Source organism: Pelophylax lessonae, assembly GCF_965119305.1.
Source record: "Pelophylax lessonae genome assembly, chromosome: 8".
Taxonomy (NCBI): domain Eukaryota; kingdom Metazoa; phylum Chordata; class Amphibia; order Anura; family Ranidae; genus Pelophylax; species Pelophylax lessonae.
The window spans coordinates 146,815,262-146,837,891 of record NC_138775.1 but is presented as its reverse complement, the minus strand read 5'-3'; the positions used below and the strand labels follow the sequence as shown (position 1 = coordinate 146,837,891).

At 45.1% G+C, this 22,630-nt stretch overlaps 1 protein-coding gene across 1 annotated transcript in view; it reads right to left on the bottom strand.

The window, feature by feature from the left end:
* LRRC52 (leucine rich repeat containing 52) overlaps nt 1–22,202 on the bottom strand; it is a 189,841-nt gene extending 167,639 nt beyond the window's left edge. The window contains exon 1 of the mRNA XM_082266087.1: nt 21,272–22,202. Coding sequence (XP_082122213.1) covers nt 21,272–21,950 — 679 coding nt within the window. The 5' untranslated portion in view covers nt 21,951–22,202. The remainder of the gene's footprint in view (nt 1–21,271) is intronic.
* Nucleotides 22,203–22,630: the final 428 nt, after the last annotated feature.

Sequence of the window (22,630 nt, the reverse complement as noted above, 5' to 3'; positions counted from 1 at the left end):
ACAGCTGGACTCAAATGAAGGTGTAGAACCATCTCAAGGATGATCAGAAGAAATGGAAAGCACCTGAGTTAAATATATGAGTGTCACAGCAAAGGGTCTGAATACTTAGGACCATGTGATATTTCAGTTTTTCTTTTTTAATAAATCTGCAACAATGTCAACAATTCTGTGTTTTTCTGTCAGTATGGGGTGCTATGTGTACATTCATGAGGAAGAAGAATGAACCTAAATGATTTTAGCAAATGGCTGCAATATAACAAAGAGTGAAAAATTTAAGGGGGTCTGAATACTTTCCGTACCCACTGTATCTCTTTATAGTGGAATAGTGTACCACAACTCCATTGTCTGCCAGATCTTTCTGGAAGGATCGTGCAGTCAAACGTGGGTGCCCGCGCCCAAGCCCGCCATCCCTGCGGAAATCTGATTTGATTCATTACCGATCAGTCATCAGGTCCAGGCCAATGATTTATGGCCTGGAGCTGGTGATAGGTTCTCACCAATTGCAGAACCTCCTGTGCCTGTGTAATGTAAACACAGGCACAGGAAATAATGCAATTGCCTCTCCTGGAGCCCTTTTTGGTTCCAGCGTGAGAGGAGAGAGCATCCACAGTGAGTATACAAGCATTACACTGACACCAGTACACATAGGCACAAATTTACCCCCAGGTAACCATTTAACTACCTACTACTACTCACAGTGTCACTATAAACATTATACAGATAATTTACTAATTACTGTATTAGTGTCACTGGTGACGCCATCTGAAGTTGGCAGTAGTTATCGTCAGTCCCAGATAGGTTTAGGGTACCCGCTATATAAAGGTTTAACCCCTTGATCACCCCCAGTTAACCCCTTCACTGCCCTGTCACAGTGTCACTATATACAGTGTACAGATAATTTACTGTAATTAATACAGATAATACAGATACAGATTAATACAGATAATTTCACTGTATTAGTGTCACGGGTGACGCTAGTTAGCTAGTTAGGGTCAGTCTTAGTATAGTGTCAGGGCCCCGCCACCCTTTTTCTAATAACGTTTTAACCCCCTGATCGCCCCTCCCAGTTAACCCTTTCACTCCCAGTCACAGTGTTACTAGTAAAGTGTACAGATCTTTTTTTCTGATCACCGTATTAGTGTCATGAGTGACACCAGTTAGCGTCAGCATCAGCATCAGTAAGGGTCAATCCCAGACAGTGTCAGATTTTAACCCTTTGAATGCCAGTAACACTAACACACACACTATATCAGTCATGGCTAACCTTGGCACCCCAGATGTTTTTGAACTACATTTCCAATGATGCTCACGAACTCTGCCGTGTAGTTGAGCATCATGGGAAATGTAGTTCCAAAACATCTGGGGTGCCAAGGTTCACCATCACTGCACTATATACCTCCATTACTAGTATAGTGTCTGAACGGATCCATATCTTTGATCTGATAAGAACTATACTAGTGTCCCCAATAGTGTTGTGTTTCCAAAAATGCAGCGTTAGCAGGATCAGCCCTGACACCTGCCAGCACCTGTGTTTAGCCCCTCTGCCCAGCCCCCAAGAGCCCTTTCCAATACACAGCACACAAAACCGCAGCATTAGCAGATTTAGGCCTGATCTCTGCTAGCACTAGCAGTTAATTTTTTTGTAGCGGTTTGAGAAGTCCTCGAAAACCAGGTGCTTTTTTACCTGTGAGTCAAACTAGGTACCTGTAAATTTTGTGGCCAAAATGTCAAACAAAAGGTACACTAGTGAAGAGGCCTACAGGACACTGAGCATGATAGATCAGAGCGATGGGGAGTCCTTACTGTCAGAATTGGGCCCAGTATTATGAACCTGTAGAGAACAGCGGCACCCTGACAGATAGCTCTGACGACAGAGTAGAGGTCCCTGCTAAGGTCAGGCGTACCCAACCTCATTCTGTCATATGCACCTGACCCCGTTCTTCTGTTGCTGAGGTGGAACAACCACATTATTCTCGTATGCAGCAGAGTGTCGGTATTAGTGCCACTCAACCTTCTGGTGAACTGGCGAGCCCAGCGGCCTACTACACCCTGGTCGTAGACAAACCAGCACTGCAGTATCACTTGGTGATGTTGGGAGTCCCAAAAGTGCAGTTCAAGCTGGTGCGGTGGCTAGCACAAGTAGTTGCCCACAGCCACCAAGAATCTGAACGCAGTCCTGTAGAGCCCATAGTGCCCTTCCTGATGTGCTTGCAAATCCTGATTGGCAGCCCACAGATTCTGCAGAGTCCGTACTTCCCCCATTCACTGGCCAGCCCGGAATTCAGGTGAAAACAACCAATTTTACTCCCCTCAATTTTTTTGAGCTGTTTTTCACGGAAGATCTGTACAGATCTATTGTGGACCAATCAATTTGTATGCTAATCAATTTGTTGCCGCAAAACCAAATGTTACCCTTGCCAGACAATTTGGCTGGAAACCTATAACGGTCCCTGAATTTAAAACCTTTCTGGGCCTATCCCTCAACATGGGCATTACTAAAAAGAGTGAGTTGTAGTCATATTGGTCCACTGACCTAATTCATCATATGCCCGTGTTCTCTACTGTGATTTCGGCTCTGAGGAACAGGGTTCTCCCTCGAAACGCATAAGCCAGGTCATTGTGGACGCCATCACGCCATCCACCATTATAGAAGTGTCCTGGAGGCAATTGTTTCCTATTCCCTACATGGATGTATACATCTTAAATTTTTTGAGTACAATGTATGCTATCTATTTGGATTTTTATAAACTTTTTAGTGGTAATGCACAAGGTTGGTGCGCTCTTCTCTTGTTGTTGTTTTCTCTGCTGCCATGGCCAGGGATAGATATGAGTAAGAATTGCAGATCATGCACTTCAACGACAATGAACTCTGTTGTCCTCGGGGTGACCCTAAATATAACCAGCTCCACAAAATTCAGCCCCTCGTAAACCACTTCAACCAAAAATTTTCAGCCTGTCACGGAACCATGAACCAAACGTACAACAACAGATAAGTGAAAATAAGAAGGCTTCATTGAAAATCAAGCTGTAAAGCAAAAGTCCAAACGGATGGTGAAACCGAAGCAGAGTCCTTGCGAAGCCAGAGGTCAGGAACCAGGAGGGTAGTCAGACGAAGCCGGGATCAGGAACCAGCAGGGTAGTCAGACGAAGCCAGGATCAGGAACCAGCAGGGTAGTCAGACGAAGCCAGGATCAGGAACCAGCAGGGTAGTCAGACGAAACCAGGATCAGGAACCAGCAGCAGTCTTAGAAGCATGTGAACACAGGAGGACCAAGCAGGGAACTGAAGCCACAGACCACCTATATATATGAGCTAGGCATCCAGCTCCTCCCAGTGGGAAGGAGGAGCCGCAGGGTGGGAGGCTACAAGAAACCCAGAAACCAAGATGGCCGCCAGCACATGTCAAACGAAGGAGAACAGCAAGAAGGTAAGACCATGACAGTACCTCCCCCTCAAGGGCCCCTCCTCCGCGGAGTAAAGAACGGTTTCTGAGGGAAGCGTGCGTGGAAGGCTCGGAGCAAGGCAGGAGCATGGACATCTGAGGAGGGAACCCAGGAACGCTCCTCTGGACCATAACCACGCCAATGAACCAAAAACTGCACCCGACCGCGGACCAGGCGTGAGTCCAGGATATTGCTCACCTCATACTCCTCTCGATTGCCCACTTGGACCGGACGAGGCCGAGGAACCGAGGAAGTGAAACGATTACACACCAGTGGCTTCAACAGGGAGACATGAAACACGTTGGAGATCCGCATGCCAGGAGGAAGCGCAAGGGCATAGGCTACCGGGTTTACCCTGCGAAGCACTCGGAAGGGACCAACAAAGCGAGGCGCCAGCTTGGGAGTGGGCACTCGAAGGTTGAGGTTGCGGGTGGACAACCATACACGGTCTCCGGCCTGGTAGGAAGGAGCAGGCGCTCATCTGCGATCAGCCTGGAGTCTCTGGCGCTGCGCAGAGACCTCAAGGGACTTCTGGATCTGTACCCAAGAAGCACGTAGGACGGAAAGGTGATCCTCCACAGCCGGAATATCCTGGGGAGAGAATACCTCCGGTAACACGGCAGGTTGGAACCCATAGTTGGCCATGAAGGGAGACGTCCCAGAGGAAGAGTTCACCGCCGTGTTCCTGGCAAACTCAGCCCAAGGCAGGAGGTCAACCCAATTGTCTTGGTGATCGGAGACATAGCAACGAAGGAATTGCTCCAAGGCCTGATTGGATCGTTCTGCGGCCCCATTGGACTGAGGGTGGTAGGCCGAGGAGAAGGAGAGATGAATCCCCAACTGGGAGCAAAAGGCACGCCAGAACCTGGACACAAACTGACTCCCCCGATCCGACACAATCTCCTTGGGCAAACCGTGCAACCGGAAGACCTCCCTGGCAAAAATCGTGGCCAACTCCTGTGCAGAGGGTAACTTCTTGAGAGGAACACAGTGGCACATTTTGGAAAACCGATCCACAATCATGAGAATGACCGTATGGCCTCGGGATGCAGGGAGGTCCACAATGAAATCCATCCCCAGGTGTGACCATGGGCGCTCCCCGGTGGCTAAGGGTTGCAGAAGGCCCAACGGAAGGTGCCGAGGGGACTTACTCTGGGCACAAACGGAGCATGCCGCTACATATGCGGCGATGTCGGAACGTAGGGAAGGCCACCAGAACAGACGTGAAACAGCCCAGGACAGCTGATTCTTTCCAGGATGCCCCGCGGTCTTGGAGTTATGGTAGGTTCGCAACAACCGAGTGCGCAACTCCTCAGGCACAAAACATCTGCCGTTGGGGCACCCAGAGGGAGCACCAGATTGAGCCGCCAAAATCTGCTCACCCAGGGGAGAGGTCAGGCTGGTGCGAATGGCGGCCAGGATCTGATTCGGAGGTATGACCGAAGTCGGAATCGACTCCTCCCTGGACAGGTCGGAGTACTGCCGTGATAAGGCATCCGCCCTGATGTTCTTGGAACCGGGTAGGTAGGAGACCACGTAATTAAAACGTGACAAGAACAGGGCCCATCTGGCCTGACGTGGTGTCAATCTCTTGGCCTCAGAAAGGTAGGTCAGATTCTTGTGGTCCGTCAGGATGGGGACCGGAACCACCGAACCCTCGAGCAAGTGCCTCCATTCTTTAAGAGCCTGCACGATGGCCAATAACTCCCTGTCACCAATCTGGTAGTTGCACTCCGCGGAAGACAGTTTCCGGGAGTAAAACCCACAAGGAAGCAGAGGACCCTCTGGTGTTCTACGCTGAGACAGAAGGGCGCCTACTCCCGTCTCAGACGCGTCCACCTCGAGGACAAAGGGCAACCCAGGGTTGGGATGCGACAGAATCGGAGCCGACACAAAGGCGGACTTTAGAGCCTCAAAAGCTCGGATGGCCTCGGGCGGCCAGACCTGGGAATTACTGCCCTTCCTGGTCAGATCCGTGAGAGGCTTGGCTAGCATGGAAAAGTCCCTGATGAACTTCCGATAATAATTGGCGAAGCCCAAAAAGCGCTGCAGGGAGCGAAGACCACTGGGCTGGGGCCACTGTAAGACAGCCAAAACCTTCTCAGGATCCATGGAGAACCCCTCAGCGGAAATGATGTAACCTAAGAAGGTTACCTGGGATCGGTGAAATTCGCATTTCTCAAGCTTACCGAACAGCTTGTTCTCTCGTAACCGTTGCAACACTCGTTTGACATCCAGAATGTGGGTCTCCATGGACTCAGAGTATACCAAGATGTCATCCAAATAGACCACCACACACTGCTGCAACAGGTCACGGAAAACATCGTTGATGAATTCCTGAAAGACTGCGGGCGCATTGCACAGCCCAAAGGGCATAACCAAGGATTCATAATGACCGGTCCTGGTGTTAAACGCGGTCTTCCACTCATCGCCCGCCTTGATCCTTACGAGGTTATATGCCGCCCTCAGGTCGAGTTTGGTAAAGACCGTGGCCCCTTTAAGGCGATCGAACAGCTCGGAAATCAAGGGTATCGGGTAAGCGTTCTTGATCGTGATGCGATTGAGACCCCTGTAATCGATGCAAGGCCTCAACTCACCGCCCTTCTTTTTCACAAAGAAAAATCCAGCCCCTGCCGGGGACGAGGATTTGCGAATGTGTCCGCGTGAAAGCGCCTCCCTCACGTACTCCTCCATGGCCTCATTCTCCGCTACCGACAGTGGATAGACTTTGCCACGAGGGGGAATGGCACCAGATTGTAACTCGATGGCACAATCGTATGGGCGGTGCGGAGGTAGGGCAACCGCGCGCACCTTATCGAATACATCCCGGTACTCCTCGTATTCAGGAGGCAACAGAGAGTCCGAGGAAGTACACAGCAACTTGACAGGCCCATGGATGCAACTGGCCCCACACTGCGGTGACCACGAGAGGATCTCGGCCGATCTCCAATCGAAAATCGGATTATGCTTCTGGAGCCAGGGGTACCCCAAGACCACCGAGTAGTGTGGAGACGAAATAACCTGGAAGCAGACCGACTCTCTGTGGACGGCACCAATGGCTAACCCCACTGGAAGGGTCTCATGAGTCACGTGTGGCGGCAGAAGGGGTCTGCCGTCTATCGCCTCAAGAGCCAGAGGAGAACCTCGAGCCTGCAGAGGAATGGAATTGGCGGCAGCGAACACACTATCAATGAACAAACCACCAGCACCAGAGTCCACCAACGCCTGGGTCGTCACCGAGCCCCCGACCCAGGAGAGGACAACAGTGATCAGTGGTTTGTCAACACGGGAAACCGGGGACGAGGAGACTCCACCCAAGATCTGCCCCCGACAGGATCTCAGGTGCGAGCGTTTCCCGGACGGTTCGGACATGCCAACCGAAAATGCCCACCGAGACCACAGTACATGCATCGGCCCTCGCGTCTCCGGAGTACCCTCTCCCCCTCGGACAGGCGAGCAAACCCCAGCTGCATGGGTTCACCCCCAGACAAGTCATCCCCAGGAGGCGTGGGAGGAGAGGGAGGCACGGGTGGGACAGCAAAGGTAGGCGCCAATCTGTTAGGAGGCCTCCGCAGACTCTCCTTAAAGGAAGGTCTCTCCCTGAGTCTGGTGTCAATCAAAATCAGGAAAGAAATAAGAGACTCAAGCTCCACTGGTAGGTCCTTAGCTGCAACCTCATCCTTCAAGGCATCCGAGAGACCATGAGAGAAAGCAGCGACCAGAGCCTCATTATTCCAGCCCACCTCTGCTGCCAGGGTACGAAACTCAATGGCGTACTCAGCTACGGATCGTGAACCCTGTCTGATGGACATAAGGAGCTTCGCAGCAGAGGCAGCACGAGCCGGCACATCGAATACCTTCCGAAGAGAAGCAACAAAACCGGAAAACTCGGCAACCACCGGATTGTTGTTCTCCCATAAAGGGCTGGCCCAGGCCAAGGCCTTGTCCGAGAGCAGCGAGATTAAGAAGCCCACCTTTGATCTCTCAGTAGGAAAGGCATGTGGCAGCAACTCGAAATAAATGCCCACCTGGTTAAGGAAACCTCGGCACTGAGTTGGCTCTCCCCCAAAGCGCTGTGGAAGGGGGGCAGAACCGGACATACCCCGAAACACCGCAGGCACAACAACAGGTGTCGGGGTAGACTCTGGCGCAACAACCGGAGCGGCAGTAGGAGCGGGCCCAGGAGCGACAACCGACCCATCGGCAACGGGAGCTAAATGAGCCGTGCGTTCAAGCAGGGTTTGCAACGCCACGGCGAACTGACCCAGGTGATCCTGCTGATCAAGTCTGGCAACCAGCGTGGGTAGTGAGGATGGCCCTGTACCGTCAGAATTCATGGCCTGTGGTACCGTGCGTTCAAGCAGGGTTTGCAACGCCACGGCGAACCGACCCAACAGGTGATCCTGCTGATCAAGTCTGGCAACCAGCGTGGGTAGCGAGGATGGCCCTGTACCGTCAGAGTTCATGGCTTGGTCCTAATGTCACGGAACCATGAACCAAACGTACAACAACAGATAAGTGAAAATAAGAAGGCTTTATTGAAAATCAAGCTGTAAAGCAAAAGTCCAAACGGATGGTGAAACCGAAGCAGAGTCCTTGCGAAGCCAGAGGTCAGGAACCAGGAGGGTAGTCAGACGAAGCCGGGATCAGGAACCAGCAGGGTAGTCAGACAAAGCCAGGATCAGGAACCAGCAGGGTAGTCAGACGAAGCCAGGATCAGGAACCAGCAGGGTAGTCAGACGAAACCAGGATCAGGAACCAGCAGCAGTCTTAGAAGCATGTGAACACAGGAGGACCAAGCAGGGAACTGAAGCCACAGACCACCTATATATATGAGCTAGGCATCCAGCTCCTCCCAGTGGGAAGGAGGAGCCGCAGGGTGGGAGGCTACAAGAAACCCAGAAACCAAGATGGCCACCAGCACATGTCAAACGAAGGAGAACAGCAAGAAGGTAAGACCATGACACAGCCTTGTTTATCCCCCAACAAGACGTCTGCGTTGATGAGTCCCTGATTAAGTTTTCTGGCCACCTTACTTTCAAACAGTTTCTCCCCAGCAAGCGTGCTAGATATGGGGTCAAGATGTATAAGCTCCGTGACAGGGCAACAGGCTATACATGTCATTTCCTGGTTTACAAGGGAAAAGATAGCAGCCTGGAGCCCCCTGACTGCCCAGACTACATAGGGAGCAGTGGCAAGAATATTTGGGACTTGGTGTCACCCTGATTCAGAAAGGGGTACCATTTATAAGTGGACAACTTCTACACAACTGTGCCAATTTTTAGGACACCTCTTTCAGTTAGGAATTGGCGCATGTAACACTGTGTGATCTAATCGCTGGGGCTTCCCCCAATGGCTTCTAAATGCCCCACTTAGTCAGAGAGCCTGCTTGAGGTGCAATGAATTTATTTCAGTGAGGTGGAAGGACATATGGAACATTTTTGTTCTGTCTTACATTCACGCAGATACGGCAGTCCAAATTACAACGGTGACTGGTGTTGTTGAGAAGCCCCTCTGTGTCCACGACTACAACTGTAAAATGGGAGGGGTGGACTTCAATGACCAGATGATGGGGCTGTACTTATTTGCCCGTAAGGCCAGACGCTGGCACAAAAAAGTGTCTGTATACTTATTCCCATTGGCTCTTTTCAACGCTTATGTACGACGCAAAGTGTCCTGGAATAAGTAGATCCTTCCTTAAATTCCAGAAAGCAGTCATCACAGCCTTCTGTATCCAGAAGGTTCTGTGGCCCAATTTCCCAATCAAGATGCAGTGAGCCGGCTGCATGAGAGGCATTTTCTGGATGTCCTCCCTGGTACCCCTACCCAAAGAGCTCCCCAAAAAAGATGCTGTGTCTGTAGCAATCGCAGATATTGGCGTGACACCCATTATTTCTGTCCCTCCTGTCCTGGCGAACCTGGTCTCTGCATCGGTGACTGTTTCCACACACTAGTGGAGTATTAGTATAGGACACAGCATGGCACAGTCTAGGGCACACTTTCACACAGGGTCTTGAAAGATGTTAGATGGCTATTACATTGTGAGAGACTCTAACCTGGAAAGTTTTTAGTTACAACAAAAGTGTAAAAAAGACAAAAAAAAAACATAAAAAATGAAAAAATAAATAAAAAAGACAAAAATAGTTGTTGTTTTATTGTTCTTACTTTTTTACTGTATTTAATGCTATACTGTAATGTTTTATTGTTACTGTGTTTTATTGTTAACCATTGTTTGCTTTTCAGGTATGTCATTTTATTGTTTTACTGTACTGTTACTGTGTTTTATTGTTAACCATTGTTTGCTTTTCAGGTATGTCATTCTATTGTTTTACTGTACTGTTACTGTGTTTTATTGTTAACCATTGTTTGCTTTGCAGGTATGTCATTCTACTGTTTTACTGTACTGTTATTGTGTTTTATTGTTAACCATTGTTTGCTTTTCAGGTATGTCATTCTGCTGTTTTACTGTACTGTTACTGTGTTTTATTGTTAACCATTGATTGCTTTGTAGGTATGTCATTCAGCTGCAGCATTGATTTGCCTTTTTTGACAGCAACAGGGTTTGCTCTCACAATACGTAAAATCAGCAACTCCAGCCCTGTAGGAGGTGATTTCACCACCACAGTTAAAAAAAAGAGCATATATGGCGAAGCATAGGGGCTAGGGTGGACATGGGGGCGGATTGGTTCTATGCTTTGCCATATATTTTTTACTCTTTTTTTGGCACAGATTGCAATAAAAAAGTTGTTTTATTGAGTTAATGTTTTATTGATAGTGGCTTTTATCGTTAACATTTTTTTGCTTTGCAGGTACGCCATTCAGCTGCACCACTGATTTAGTTTATTTTGACAGCAACAGGGTTCGCTCTCACGGTAAATCTGTGACTCCAGCACTGTAGGAGGTGATTTCACCACCGCAGTTAAAAAAAAGCATATATACCGAAGCATAGGGAATGGGGTGGACACAGAGGGCGGATCTCCCCAATGCTTCGGCATATATTTTTATTCACTTTTTTTGGAGGAATCTGTTAGGTTCTCTTTTTTCGTTCAGCCCACAGGCTGCATGTTAAAAAAAAACATTACAATATATGTCCAACAAGGACCACCAACCTACTGGTATATTGAGTGGTTATACCGGAATGATGCCTGCAGGTTTAGACATCATCTTAGTATCGTTTTTTTCAACCGGCAGACGGCTTTCATGTAAAAGCAATCCTAGCAGCTAATTAGCCACTAGACTGCTTTTATAAGCCCCCCTCTATTTCATGGCCTCCTAAACTGTGATAGGTAGTGAGGAGTGAAATCAACAATTTACGCCCTTAGAAAGCTTGAAGGCAGTAATTGGTTCCTGTACGCAGCTAGACTGCCAACAAGTCTCACACATGTAGTATCCCTGTACTCTGGAGAAGCAGCAGAATGTATTTTGGGGAGTAATTTCACATATACCCATGGCATGTGTGAGCAATATATTATTTAAGTGACAACTTTGTGTAAAAAAAGAAAAACATTTTTGTCATTTTCACAAAACTTTTGGCAAAATATAAAATATTCTATGGACTCAACATGCCTCTCAGCAAATATCTTGGGGTGTCTACTTTCCAAAATGGGGTCATTTGGGGGGGGGGGGCTGTGCTATCTTGACATTTCAGTGCCTCCGAAACTGTGATAGGTAGTGAGGAAGTGAAATTACCAATTTACGCCCTTTGAAATTCTGAAGGTGGTGATTGGTTTTTGGGGACCCAAAAATTCTCACACATGTGGTATCCCCATACTCAGGAGAAGCAGCAGAATGTATTTTGGGATGTAAATTTTATTTTATTTTTTTCATTTTTCAATCACTTGTGGCAACAAAATGAAATATTCAATGGGCTCAATATGCCTCTCAGCCAATTACCGTATACACTCGAGTATAAGCCCACCCGAATATAAGCCGAGACCCCTAATTTTACCACAAAAAAAGTGGGAAAACTTATTGACTCAAGTATAAGCCTAGGGTGGGAAATGCAGCAGCTACTGGACCCAACTGGACCACTACAAGACACAAAACAGGGGCTGCGGGCATGGTACAGGAGATAGCGCAGGTCATAGTATAGGCATTGCACAGGTCATGGTAAGGGCATGGCACAGGTCAGGGCACAGGTGATGGTATAGGCATGGCACAGTTCATGGTACAGGCATGCCACAGGTCAAGGTACAGGCATGGCACAGGTCATGGTACAGGCATGGTACAGGTCATGGTACAGGAGATGGTATAGGCATGGCACAGGTGATGGTATAGGCATAGCACAGGTGATGGTATAGGCATGGCACAATAAGTACAGGCATGGCACAGTATGTACAGGCATGGCACAGTATGTACAGGCATGGCACAGTAGGTATAGGCATGGCACAGTAGGTATAGGCATGGCACAGTAAGTACAGGCATGGCACAGGAGAATGTCCTGTACCATGCCCGCAGCACTGCATGAGGAAATGCAGGGGCTGCCGGGGAGCCTCACTTACCTGTCGGTGAGCCGCTTTTGATTTAAAAATTGCGCCGCCCGTCGCCAATACTACGTCACCGCAAATGCGCCGCCGATGCTCGGGAAAACCCGAACACGTTAGGCTATTCCGGGCATGCAGTGAAGACAGTGACTCGAGTATAAGCCGAGGGAGGCACTTTCAGCATGAAAAAACATGCTGAAAAACTCGGCTTATACTCGAGTATATACGGTAATTGGGGTGTCTACTTTCCAAAAAGGGGTAATTTGGGGGTTTTGTACTGCCCTGCCATTTTAGCACCTCAAGAAATGAGATAGGCAGTCATAAACTAAAAGCTGTATAAATTCAAGTAAATGTACCGTAGTTTGTAGACGCTATAACTTTTGCGCAAATCAATAAATTTTTGCCTATTGAATTTTTTTTTTACCCAAGACATGTGGCTACATTCATTTTGGCCTAAATGGGTTTTTTTTATAACAAAAAGTAGAAAATTTTATTTTTTAAAAAACCTTTTGGTATTTTTTAGTTTATATTGCAAAAAAGAAAAATCCCAGTGGTGATGAAATACCACCAAAAGAAAGCTCTATTTGTGGGGAAAAAAAGGACACACATTTTGTTTGGGTACAGTGTTGCATGACCTTACAATTACCAGGTAAAAAAGCACAGTGCCACATTGCAAAAAGTGTTCTGGTCAGGAAGGGGGTAAAGCCTTCCGGAGCTGAAGTAGTTAATATTTTGGCTGTAATTGAACTTTGAAGAAGAAAAGTTGAGTATAGTGGTATGAGGGCTGCCATTACTGGGTAACCAACTAATTGAGTTCACTCTGGTAAATATGCATTACTGGCTTGCTTATTGCATGTTTTTTACACCAGCCTATAAGTACAAGTGGCAATTACACAAATAACAACAGAGTCACCCAATCTAATATGGACACTTGTAACAGAGATATATACACTGACTATCAACGAAAAATAACTTCTCTGAGGGAGCATGCTGCACTATATATGTTGAGTTGTATGCTGTATGCACTCAAGACCAGTGTACCTTTATATGCTGTGGTGCATGTTACATGCTTTGGACAACTGCTCTGTATATATCATTCACAAAAATGTAAGTGGATTTGAATTTTTACTAAATTCCTTTTTGTATTTTTGGTAATCCTGTAGCCAGCAGTTGGCTGTAGTACAGCCTAACTGCACCTCAAAAAAGTGTTCGTCTAAGCAGAGTTTATATTCTCAGTCACATTTTGTTTGAACTTGCTCCAGCAGGTTGGGCTAGAGAGATGTGATTCTGTGTTATGGATATCTGAAAGCCTGACCAATCAGTAAGCTTGAGGAACCTGGTGAGGCATGCTGGGAGAACTAATAAATATTTGAGCCATTTCCTGTTCTTTCTCTTTCCTCTTGGGCTGTTGCCCTTTCAGGATATCAGCTTAGAGGTCAGACTCTCCTCAGCCTTGGGGCTGGGTGCATAGAAAGATGCAGGGATCTCTCTTCCTGGGAAAATCCCCTGAAGATGTTGGCTGCTGGAAAAGGTAAAAGCAGTACAAGGGAAAGCAGGCTGCTGGTTTCCCCCACATATAGACACGTGATGAAGTACACAAGAGTCCTGCCAGCAATAGTCTATGATTGTGAAGGTAACAATCAGAAACTTTAAAAAGAGAGACTTTCAGAAAGATTTAGAAGAGATTATGGCCTAGTGTAGAGTATACAAACCCATGTACTTTAGGATATCCCAAGCTGTACCTTACCCTTCTTCCTAATTTTGCTTTGGGGCTCACTCCAGCATTAATAGTCAGGGACTATGGCTGGCGAGTGGCACTTCTGCCATTCGTTTTTCCAATTCACAGCATATACACTATAATGTCAAAAGTATTGGGATTCCTGCCTTTACACGCACATGAACATTAATGGCATCCCAGTCTTAGTCCGTAGGGTTCAATATTGAGCTGGCCCACCCTTTGCAGCTATAACAGCTAAACAAGGTTTAGGAGTGTGTCTATGGGAATGTTTGACCATTCTTCCAGAAGCACATTTGTTAGGTCAGGCACTGATGGTGGACAAGAAGGCCTGGCTTGCAGTCTCCGCTCTAATTTATCCCATAGGTGTTCTATCGGAAAGAGGGCAGTCAAGTTTCTCCACTCCAAACTCGCTCATCCATGTCTTCATGGACCTTGCTTTTTGCATTGGAACAGTGATTGTTGCTAGTTGCTATATACCAGGCACTAGTGATAATTGTATGTAAAATCCTGCAGGCTGGTTGTACCCAAGTTGATCGATTGATCAACTTGGTACATTCAGCCTGCCCATACAGTTCTGTGAAAAGGTATTTGGCCCCTTCCTGATTTTTAATTTTTTGCATATTTGTCACACTTAAATCATTCAGATCATCAAACAAATTTTAATATTACACAAAGATAACCCTGAGTAAATACAAAGCAATTTTTAAATGATGATTTATTGTATTAAGGGAAAAAGCTGTAGAAACCTGCCTGGCCCTATGTGAAAAAGTAATTGACCCTAAACTTAATAACTGATTGTGCCACCCTTGATGGCAACAACTGCAATCAAGCGTTTGTGATAACTGGCAATGATTCTTTCACATTGCTGTGGAAGAATTTTGGCCCACACTTCTTTGCAGAATTGTTTTAACCACTTCTGGACCGGAAGGTTTTACCCCCTTAATGACCAGGCAGTTTTTTGTGATACGGTACTGCGTTATTTTAACTGACAATTGTGCGGTCATGCGGCGCTGTACCCATATAAATTTATGTCCTTTTTTACCACAAATAGAGCTTTCTTTTAGTGGTATTTTATCACCTCTGGGATTTAAATTTTTTGCGCTATAAACAAAAAGAGTGACAATTCTGAAAAAAAAAAAACAACAACAATATTTTCTACTTTGTGCTATAAAACATTCCCAATAAAAAATTAAAAAATTTAAATTTTCATCAATTTAGGCCAATATGTATTCTGCTATATATTTTTGGTAAAAAAAAAATCCCAATAAGTGTATATTGATTGGTTTGCGCAAAAGTTATCATGTCTACAAACTAGGGGAAAGATTTATGTCATTTTCATTTATTTATTTTTTGCTAGCAATGGCGATGATCAGCGATTTTTAGCGGGACTGCGACATTGTGACGGACAGATCGGACACCTAACTGACATTTTTGCCACTTTTGGGGGGACCAGTGACATTACTATAGTAATTAGTTCTAAAAATATGCACTGTTACTCTACTGGAAGGGTTTAACACCAGGGGCAATCAAAGGGTTAAATGTGTCCCTGCAGGTTGCTTTCTAACTGTGGGGTGGGGGGGGGGGGGGTGGGCTTGCTGAACACAGAGACCTGTGTTCTTAAATTGAAGGAACACAGAATCCCTGCGCTCATTACTGACAGAACAGCGGTCTGTCGTGCTTACAACGGCAGACCACAATTCTGTCTCCGCAGGGAGCGATCGTGGGTGCCTGGCGGGCATCACACCCGCTGGACCTGCTGATTGGCTCCCTTTGTAGCCAATCGGTGTATGCACGGCGCACCCCCACTAGCGGTCCCACGAAACAACGTACAGTTACTTCGTTTTGCGGGACAGAGCCGACCTGCCGCAGTATATGTACTGCTGGCGGTCGGCAAGTGGTTAAAAAGTTTTCAAGCATGAACGGCCTATTTAAGTTCATACCAAAGCATTTAAAATGGGATTAAAGTCTGGTTTTTGACTAGGCTACTCCAAAACCTTAATTTTGTTTTTTTGAGCCATTCAGAGGTGGACTTGCTAGTGTGTTTTGGGTCATTGTCCTGCTGGGTAACCCAAGTGCGCTTGAGCTTGAGATAGCAAACTGATGGCTGGACATTCTCCTTCCTGCAGAATTCATGGTTCCATCAATTATGCCATCAATTATACCAAGTCAATTATGCCAAGTCATCAAAGCAAAGCAGCCTCAGACCATCATACTACCACCACCATGTTTGACTGTTAGTATGATGTTTTTTTTTATAAAATGCTGTGTTCGTTTTACGCCACGTGTAAAGGGACAAACACGATCCAAAAAGTTCAACTTTTGTCTCATCAGTCCACAGAATATTTGTCCAAAAGTCTTGGGGATAATCAAGATGTTTTTTGATAAATGTGAGACGAATCTTTGAGTTCTTTTTGGTCAGCAGTGGCTTTTGACTTGGAACTCTCCCATGGATGCCATTTTTGCCCAGTCTCTTTCCTATTGTTGAATCATGAACACTGACCTTAACTGAGGCAAGTGAGGCCTGCAGTTCTTTGGATTTTGTTCTAGATTTTTTTTATGACCTCCTGGATGAGCCATTGTTTTGCTCTTAGAGTAATTTTGGTAGGTGGGCCATTCCTGGAAAGGTTTACCACTGTTGCAAGTTTTGTCCACTTGTTCATAATGGCTCCCATCATGGTTTGCTGGAGTCCCAAACCTTAGAAACTTTTTAGAAAGTGATTTCTTGATTCAACAGGTCTGGCAGTAATGAGGCCTGGGTGTGGCAAGTAAGTTTAAAAAATGTGGTTAATCACAGTTCATTCATGATTTAGCGGGGGGGGGGGGGCATTACTTTTCACATAGGGCCAGGCAGGTTTGGACAGCTTTTTTCCCTTAATAAATAAATCATCATTTAAAATCTGCATTTTGTATTTACTAGGATTATCTTTGTGTAGTATTAAAATTTTTTGATAAATTTAATAATTTATAATAAATAGTATGCTTTTCTTTTGTCTGACTTTCCAGTATAGCTCTGCTAAAACTCTACTTCTTTGTCAGTGCTTCTATTTTTATTCTATGATTTTCCCTACAAAACTGATTTTTAGAACGGCTCACCTAAAAGGGATCCTATTACAAAGACTCACTCCTCACAGTGGGGCTGTTCACTGGATAACTCTTCTCTACAAGACTACTAAATATTGAGATCATCGTTCCATTTAATTTTTTTTTTAGTTTTGATAACTGGCTATACACATGCAGATCTTTGAGGGAACATTCACATGAATATGCGTACGAACATTTGTGCAAAAATTCTTTCTACATTCGTGACTGAATGGATGTCATTCGAAAGTCCTTTAAAAAAAATGTTAAGCTTTTAAAATTCGATTTTGGACTGAATGTGGTTCTTCGAACGAAAGCATATATACTTTCAGAAATATGTTAGTTGGAAACATTTTCCATCCTGCCCCTTTGAGTTTTATCATCACTGTTGGTCAAAAACATACATTCATTTGAAATTTTGAAAATAAATATTTTTTTCTCCTTCACTGATGTGCGCTGACGAGGTGGCACTGATGGGCACTGATAGGCTGCACTGATGGGCACTGATGAGGTGGCACTGATGAGGAGGTACTAATATGCCGCACTGATGGGCACTGATAGGCGGCACTGATAGGCGCCACTGATAGGCGGCACTGATGAGCACTGATAGGCGGCACTGATGGGCACTGATGGGCATGGAAAGGCGGCACTGATGGCCAGCACTGATGGGCACTGACAGGCAGCACTGATGGACACTGACGGGTGGCACTGATGGGCACTGATGGGCGGCACTGATGGACACTGATGGGCAGCACCAGCCTATCACATGGGTAAAGAGTCATGTCATTGACTCTTTACCGAGATCGGGATCATGCCGTGTCCTAGCAACACGGCGCGGTCATGATCGCTGCTCCATGCCCCCAGTTGTGTGTGCGAGAGAGGCTGTTCTGCTGCACTGTCATATCCCAGAACAATAGCTACACCGCTCCGCCGTCATTTGATGGTGGGTGGGTAGTATGTGGTTAAGCAAGCTTCGGGAGGCAGTGGAATAAAAGCCTGGCGCGCTATGGTTCATGAGGTCACGAAGAGTCGGGCACGACTAAACGATTGTACAACAACAATGATTAGAAATTCAAACAAAAGTTTTTAAAACTATTATTTCTTACCAAATTGTGCTAGTGTATAGCCAACTTAGCTCTACTAAAAACATTATTTTTGCTTCTGTCTGTGTTGCTGTTAAATGTTTTTCCTTGAGTTCTGTCTGGTGAAATTATTATGTCTATGGGTACCTTTATACAGGGTAGCATGGTTCTTTTGAGTACATACAGGGTGGGTATAATGGCCCACATTAATACAGATTTGTTTTCTCAGCCACTCAGATATACAATAGCAGAATACGAATAAGGTTTGAAAATAGGAAAGGTTTGGATCTATGAGTCGGTTTAGGCTACATCTTCTCTATCTTCTCTCCATTACTGACCCTGCATCTGCAGTCCCATTACTTAAACACCACACCTTCCCTTTCCTTATAGCCCTATCCTTGTCCTTGCTGCCCATGATGTGTAAAAATAATCTGGAATAAAAACCTTATTACAGCTCTAATGCTTTTTTATTTTGGATAGAGTAGGAAATATTTAGCACCCTTTTTATTTGGGCATCTATGTCCTATTCTAGGAATTTCCTTTACTTTTTGTCTAGTAGACACAAAAAAGTAAGAGGGCATACCTCCAAAAGTGAGGGGACCTCTTAGACATTTATCCCCAGAATCAGTGTCCTCTTTGGAGGATTTTCCAGCTATTGCTATTCTGGAGAACTTTACATTTTGGATTTCCTTCACTTTTGTTCTGGTAAGATGGAGAGTTGTAACCACTCTTTTTTTGTAAAACCTTTAACAAACAAGTTAAACATAGTATATATATTTTACATATCTCATTTTACCTATTAAAATATAGAGTTGGAGGATTTGAATAGCGTCCTTCCCTTTTTTATGCAGTTGGTCCCTTAAATACCATTTTGTTTTAGTAAGATAATTGTTAGGCCACTATACCTGCAATTTTGTACATGTAATAGAAACATTATGGCTGATTTACTAAAGGCAAATAAACTATAGAGGTTAGCGAATGAGGTGAAGTCAGGGAAAGGCTGGATGAAATTAACACAAATAAATCACCAGGTCCGGATGGCGTAAGATTATATCTAGACCACTGTTCCTGATCTTTGCTGACAGTATTATGACAGGAATTGTACCAGGGGATTGGAGGAAAGCTAACGTAATACCGATATTCAAAAAAGGGCAGAGGTATGTCCCTTGAAATTATAGGCCTGTCAGTCTGACATCAATAGTATGTAAACTTCTGGAGGGGATGATAAGGGACTATATCGTAGAGTTTGCTAAAGACAACAACATCATCAACAGTAATCAGCACGGATTTACAAATGGGCGTTCTTGTCAAACCAATCTCTTAACATTCTACGAGGAGGTGAGCTGTGAGCTAGATAGGGGGAGACCAGTGGATGTGGTGTACCTGGATTTCGCTAAGGCGTTTGATACAGTTCCACACAAAGCACTTAATTTATAAAATAAGGTCTGCAGGCATCGACCGCAGGGTTTGTTCTTGGATACGGAACTGGCTAAAAGGGCGTGTCCAAAGGGTGGTAATAAACAGCGCATACTCAGACTGGTCTGAGGTGGTAAGCGGGGTCCCCCCGAGGCTCAGTCCTGGGACCAACCTTGTTCAATTTATTCATAAACAGCATTGAGGACGGGATCAGTAGCTCTATATCAGTTTTTGCAGATGACACAAAATTGGGCAGGGCAATAACTGCATAGCATGAAGCAGATATCCTACAGCAGGGATCCTCAAACGACGGCCCTCCAGCTGTTGTGGAACTACACATCCCATGAGGCATTGTAAAACTCTGACATTCACAGACATGACTAGGCATGATGGGAATTGTAGTTCCTGAACAACTGGAGGGCCATAGTTTGAAGACCCCTGTCCTACAGAATGACCTGGACAAAATAACAGAGTGGGCAACGACATGGCAAATGAGGTTTCATGTGGAGAAGTGTAAGGTTTTGCACTTGGGGGCTAAAAACATAAAAGCACAAAACACTTTAGGGGGGGAACCCTTGGGGGAATCAAAAATGGAGAAAGATCTGGGAGTCTTGGTAGAGGATAGACTAGGCAATAGCATGCAATGTCAAGCGGCAGCTGCCAAAGCCAGCAGAATATTAGCATACTTAAAGAAAGGGATGTATTCCAGAGATAAGACTATAATCCTTCCACTTGATAAAACTCTGGTCCGACCACATCTGGAGTATTCTGTCCAGTTCTGGTTGCCAGTCCTCAGGAGGGATGTGTTGGAGCTGGAGAGAGTCCAGAGAAGGGCAACTAAACTAATTAAGAGATTGGAGGACCTTAATTATGAAGAGCGTCTACAATCGCTTGATTTATTCTCCCTGGAGAAGAGACGCCTGAGAGGGGACATGATAGCAATTTATAAATATCTCAATGGTGATCTCGGCATAGAAAAAAAAACATTCAGTCGAAAGGATTGCATGAGGACTCGAGGGCATACAATGCAATTAGAGGAGAAGCATTTTAACCTCAGGCAACGTGGGGGGTTCTTTACTGTTAGGACTACAAGATTGTGGAATTCTCTACCACAAGAGGTGGTTTCTGCGGGAAGTATGGTGGCTTTCAAAAGATTCTTGGACTTACATCTCAAGGATCAGAACATTCAGGGGTATGAGAGATGATTACGGCCACACACACACCTACACAGGTTGAACTGGATGGACTATTGTTTTTATTCAACCTCACCTACTATGTAACTATGTAACTATTAGTCTCATCAATCAACCATGTAATGGAGATAAACAATGGAAAATGTGTTTGAAGTCCAGAAGACTATGGTGACAACCATGACTTATTCCAGAGATACAGTGGAGAGATCAGTGTAGCCAGGAAGGGACAGGAAGTGAAAAAAAAACTGAACAAGAAAACAAATGCAGCACAACAGGTACTTTATATGCCAGTCATTCATTCATTAATTTAATAAGCATAAATATCTAACACATTCTATCTTGTTAAATATGGTTTCCCTAGTATGGCCCTTTATATTTTAGGTGCCCAAAAACAGCATAACTTGAGATTCAAATAACCTGAAAATCAATTCAAGATGAATAATGCACAAAAAGTTCCAAAACTCATATAAAACACAATTTTCACCAGTGTACAGAATTCAAGCACTTCTTCAATCTTTCTCAATCCTCCTAGCATAACTCCATATAACAGCTGATTCCCTACAGGTAATGATACATACGTAGAATACATTCAGATGGAACTACAAGTCCAAGTACCACACAGATGCATACAAATGCAATGAAAATCAAAATTTGATTATGGATTCAACAACCCAGTGTATGGTATCCTTTTCATACAACCACCCAACCTTAGTCTTTTATTTTGGAAAGACAAACCTGATAGTTTTCATGTTCTTTGCCAAATGTGATTTCTTTTTACTGTGTCTCTTTTAACATCTTGGCTTACAGTGTTACATATTTACCTGATTCAATTGCTCACCTGTGAAGTAAATATCACTTTCCATCACCCATTTAAGGAATTCTTTCAAGGGGCAATAACAGTCCCAGGGGTTTGAGCTAAGGCCTAGTGTTCGTAGGCTAGGCAATTCACTGACTGTAGTGACGTCCAGATAAGTCAGTGCTGTACGACTGAGATCCAGCTGTCGAAGGCCTGTATTGTTGGCAAATGCATCCTTTTCAATCTCCTCCAAGTTGGGATTGTCTGATAACTTCAAAACAACCAAACTTGTCAAAAGGTAGAAAGTGGCAGATGTGATCTTGGTGATATTATTATGGCTCAAGTCCAGATAAACCAATGGCATAGCAATGAACGTGGCTTCCAAGGAACTTCCAAGAATATTGTGGCTGCAGTCCAGGTACACGAGGTCAATCAGAAGATTCAGATCCACTGATGGCAAATAGGTTAGATTGTTACGAGTTAGAATTAGCTGTCTGGTATCCATTGGGATTCCAGAGGGAAATTCTTCAAGCTGTCTGTCAGTGCAGTTCACTAAAAGGTGTTCACAAGTGCACTCCTTTGGGCAGCATATGACAAGCTCTGTAAGACTAAAAACTACACTAAAAAGTAAAACATTCTTTGCTTCCCAGAGAGAATAATGTCTATGATTATCCATGAAACTGATGTGTCTTGTAGGTTTTCTGCAGAGAAGGGTAACCATCTGAGCAAGGGTAAGACCTATTTGTACAATGTCTTTTTACAGCATATGATAACAAGTCAGCGGTCATGTCAAGCAACATGCACATTTTCCTTACCATGTATACTGATGTCTACTGTAACAATTCTCTGCTTATTCAGAGGCTCACGTTGCTCTCATTCTTCAAGTCTCATTGACAGTCTATTTTCACTGCCTGGCTGTGAAAGTGCTGCTGCTTACATGAAGCCACTTTGAACTTGAAAGTGAGGAGGACAGTTAAATAGCTGGCTCGGACATACAAGAGGACACATCTCCCTCAGTCACACTGGTTGCCAGTCGACACCTTCATGACGTCAGCTGCTAATCAAAGGCAGCTCTGCTTTTGCTGAAGCAGAACAGTAGGGCATTGCTGAATGCTTGGGAAAGCACCACACATACGCTCTTCTCGTTTCTGCAAGGTCACAATGCTTACTTCTTAATAGGACGTGTAACGTAGAGCTACAGGTCATAGCTCTTTTCATTCTCTGCTTCTTTGGCATGTAGGATACAAGAAGAGGGTTCCCACAAGCATTTCTTTTCATAAATAAATAGTTGTATTGTTGTCTTTCCTATTATAGCTAAGGCTACATTCACACCTGAGCGTAGCGTTTTTCGCGCGTTTTTTACCGCGATTTTACCGCGATTTTTGCGGCGTTTTTTACCGC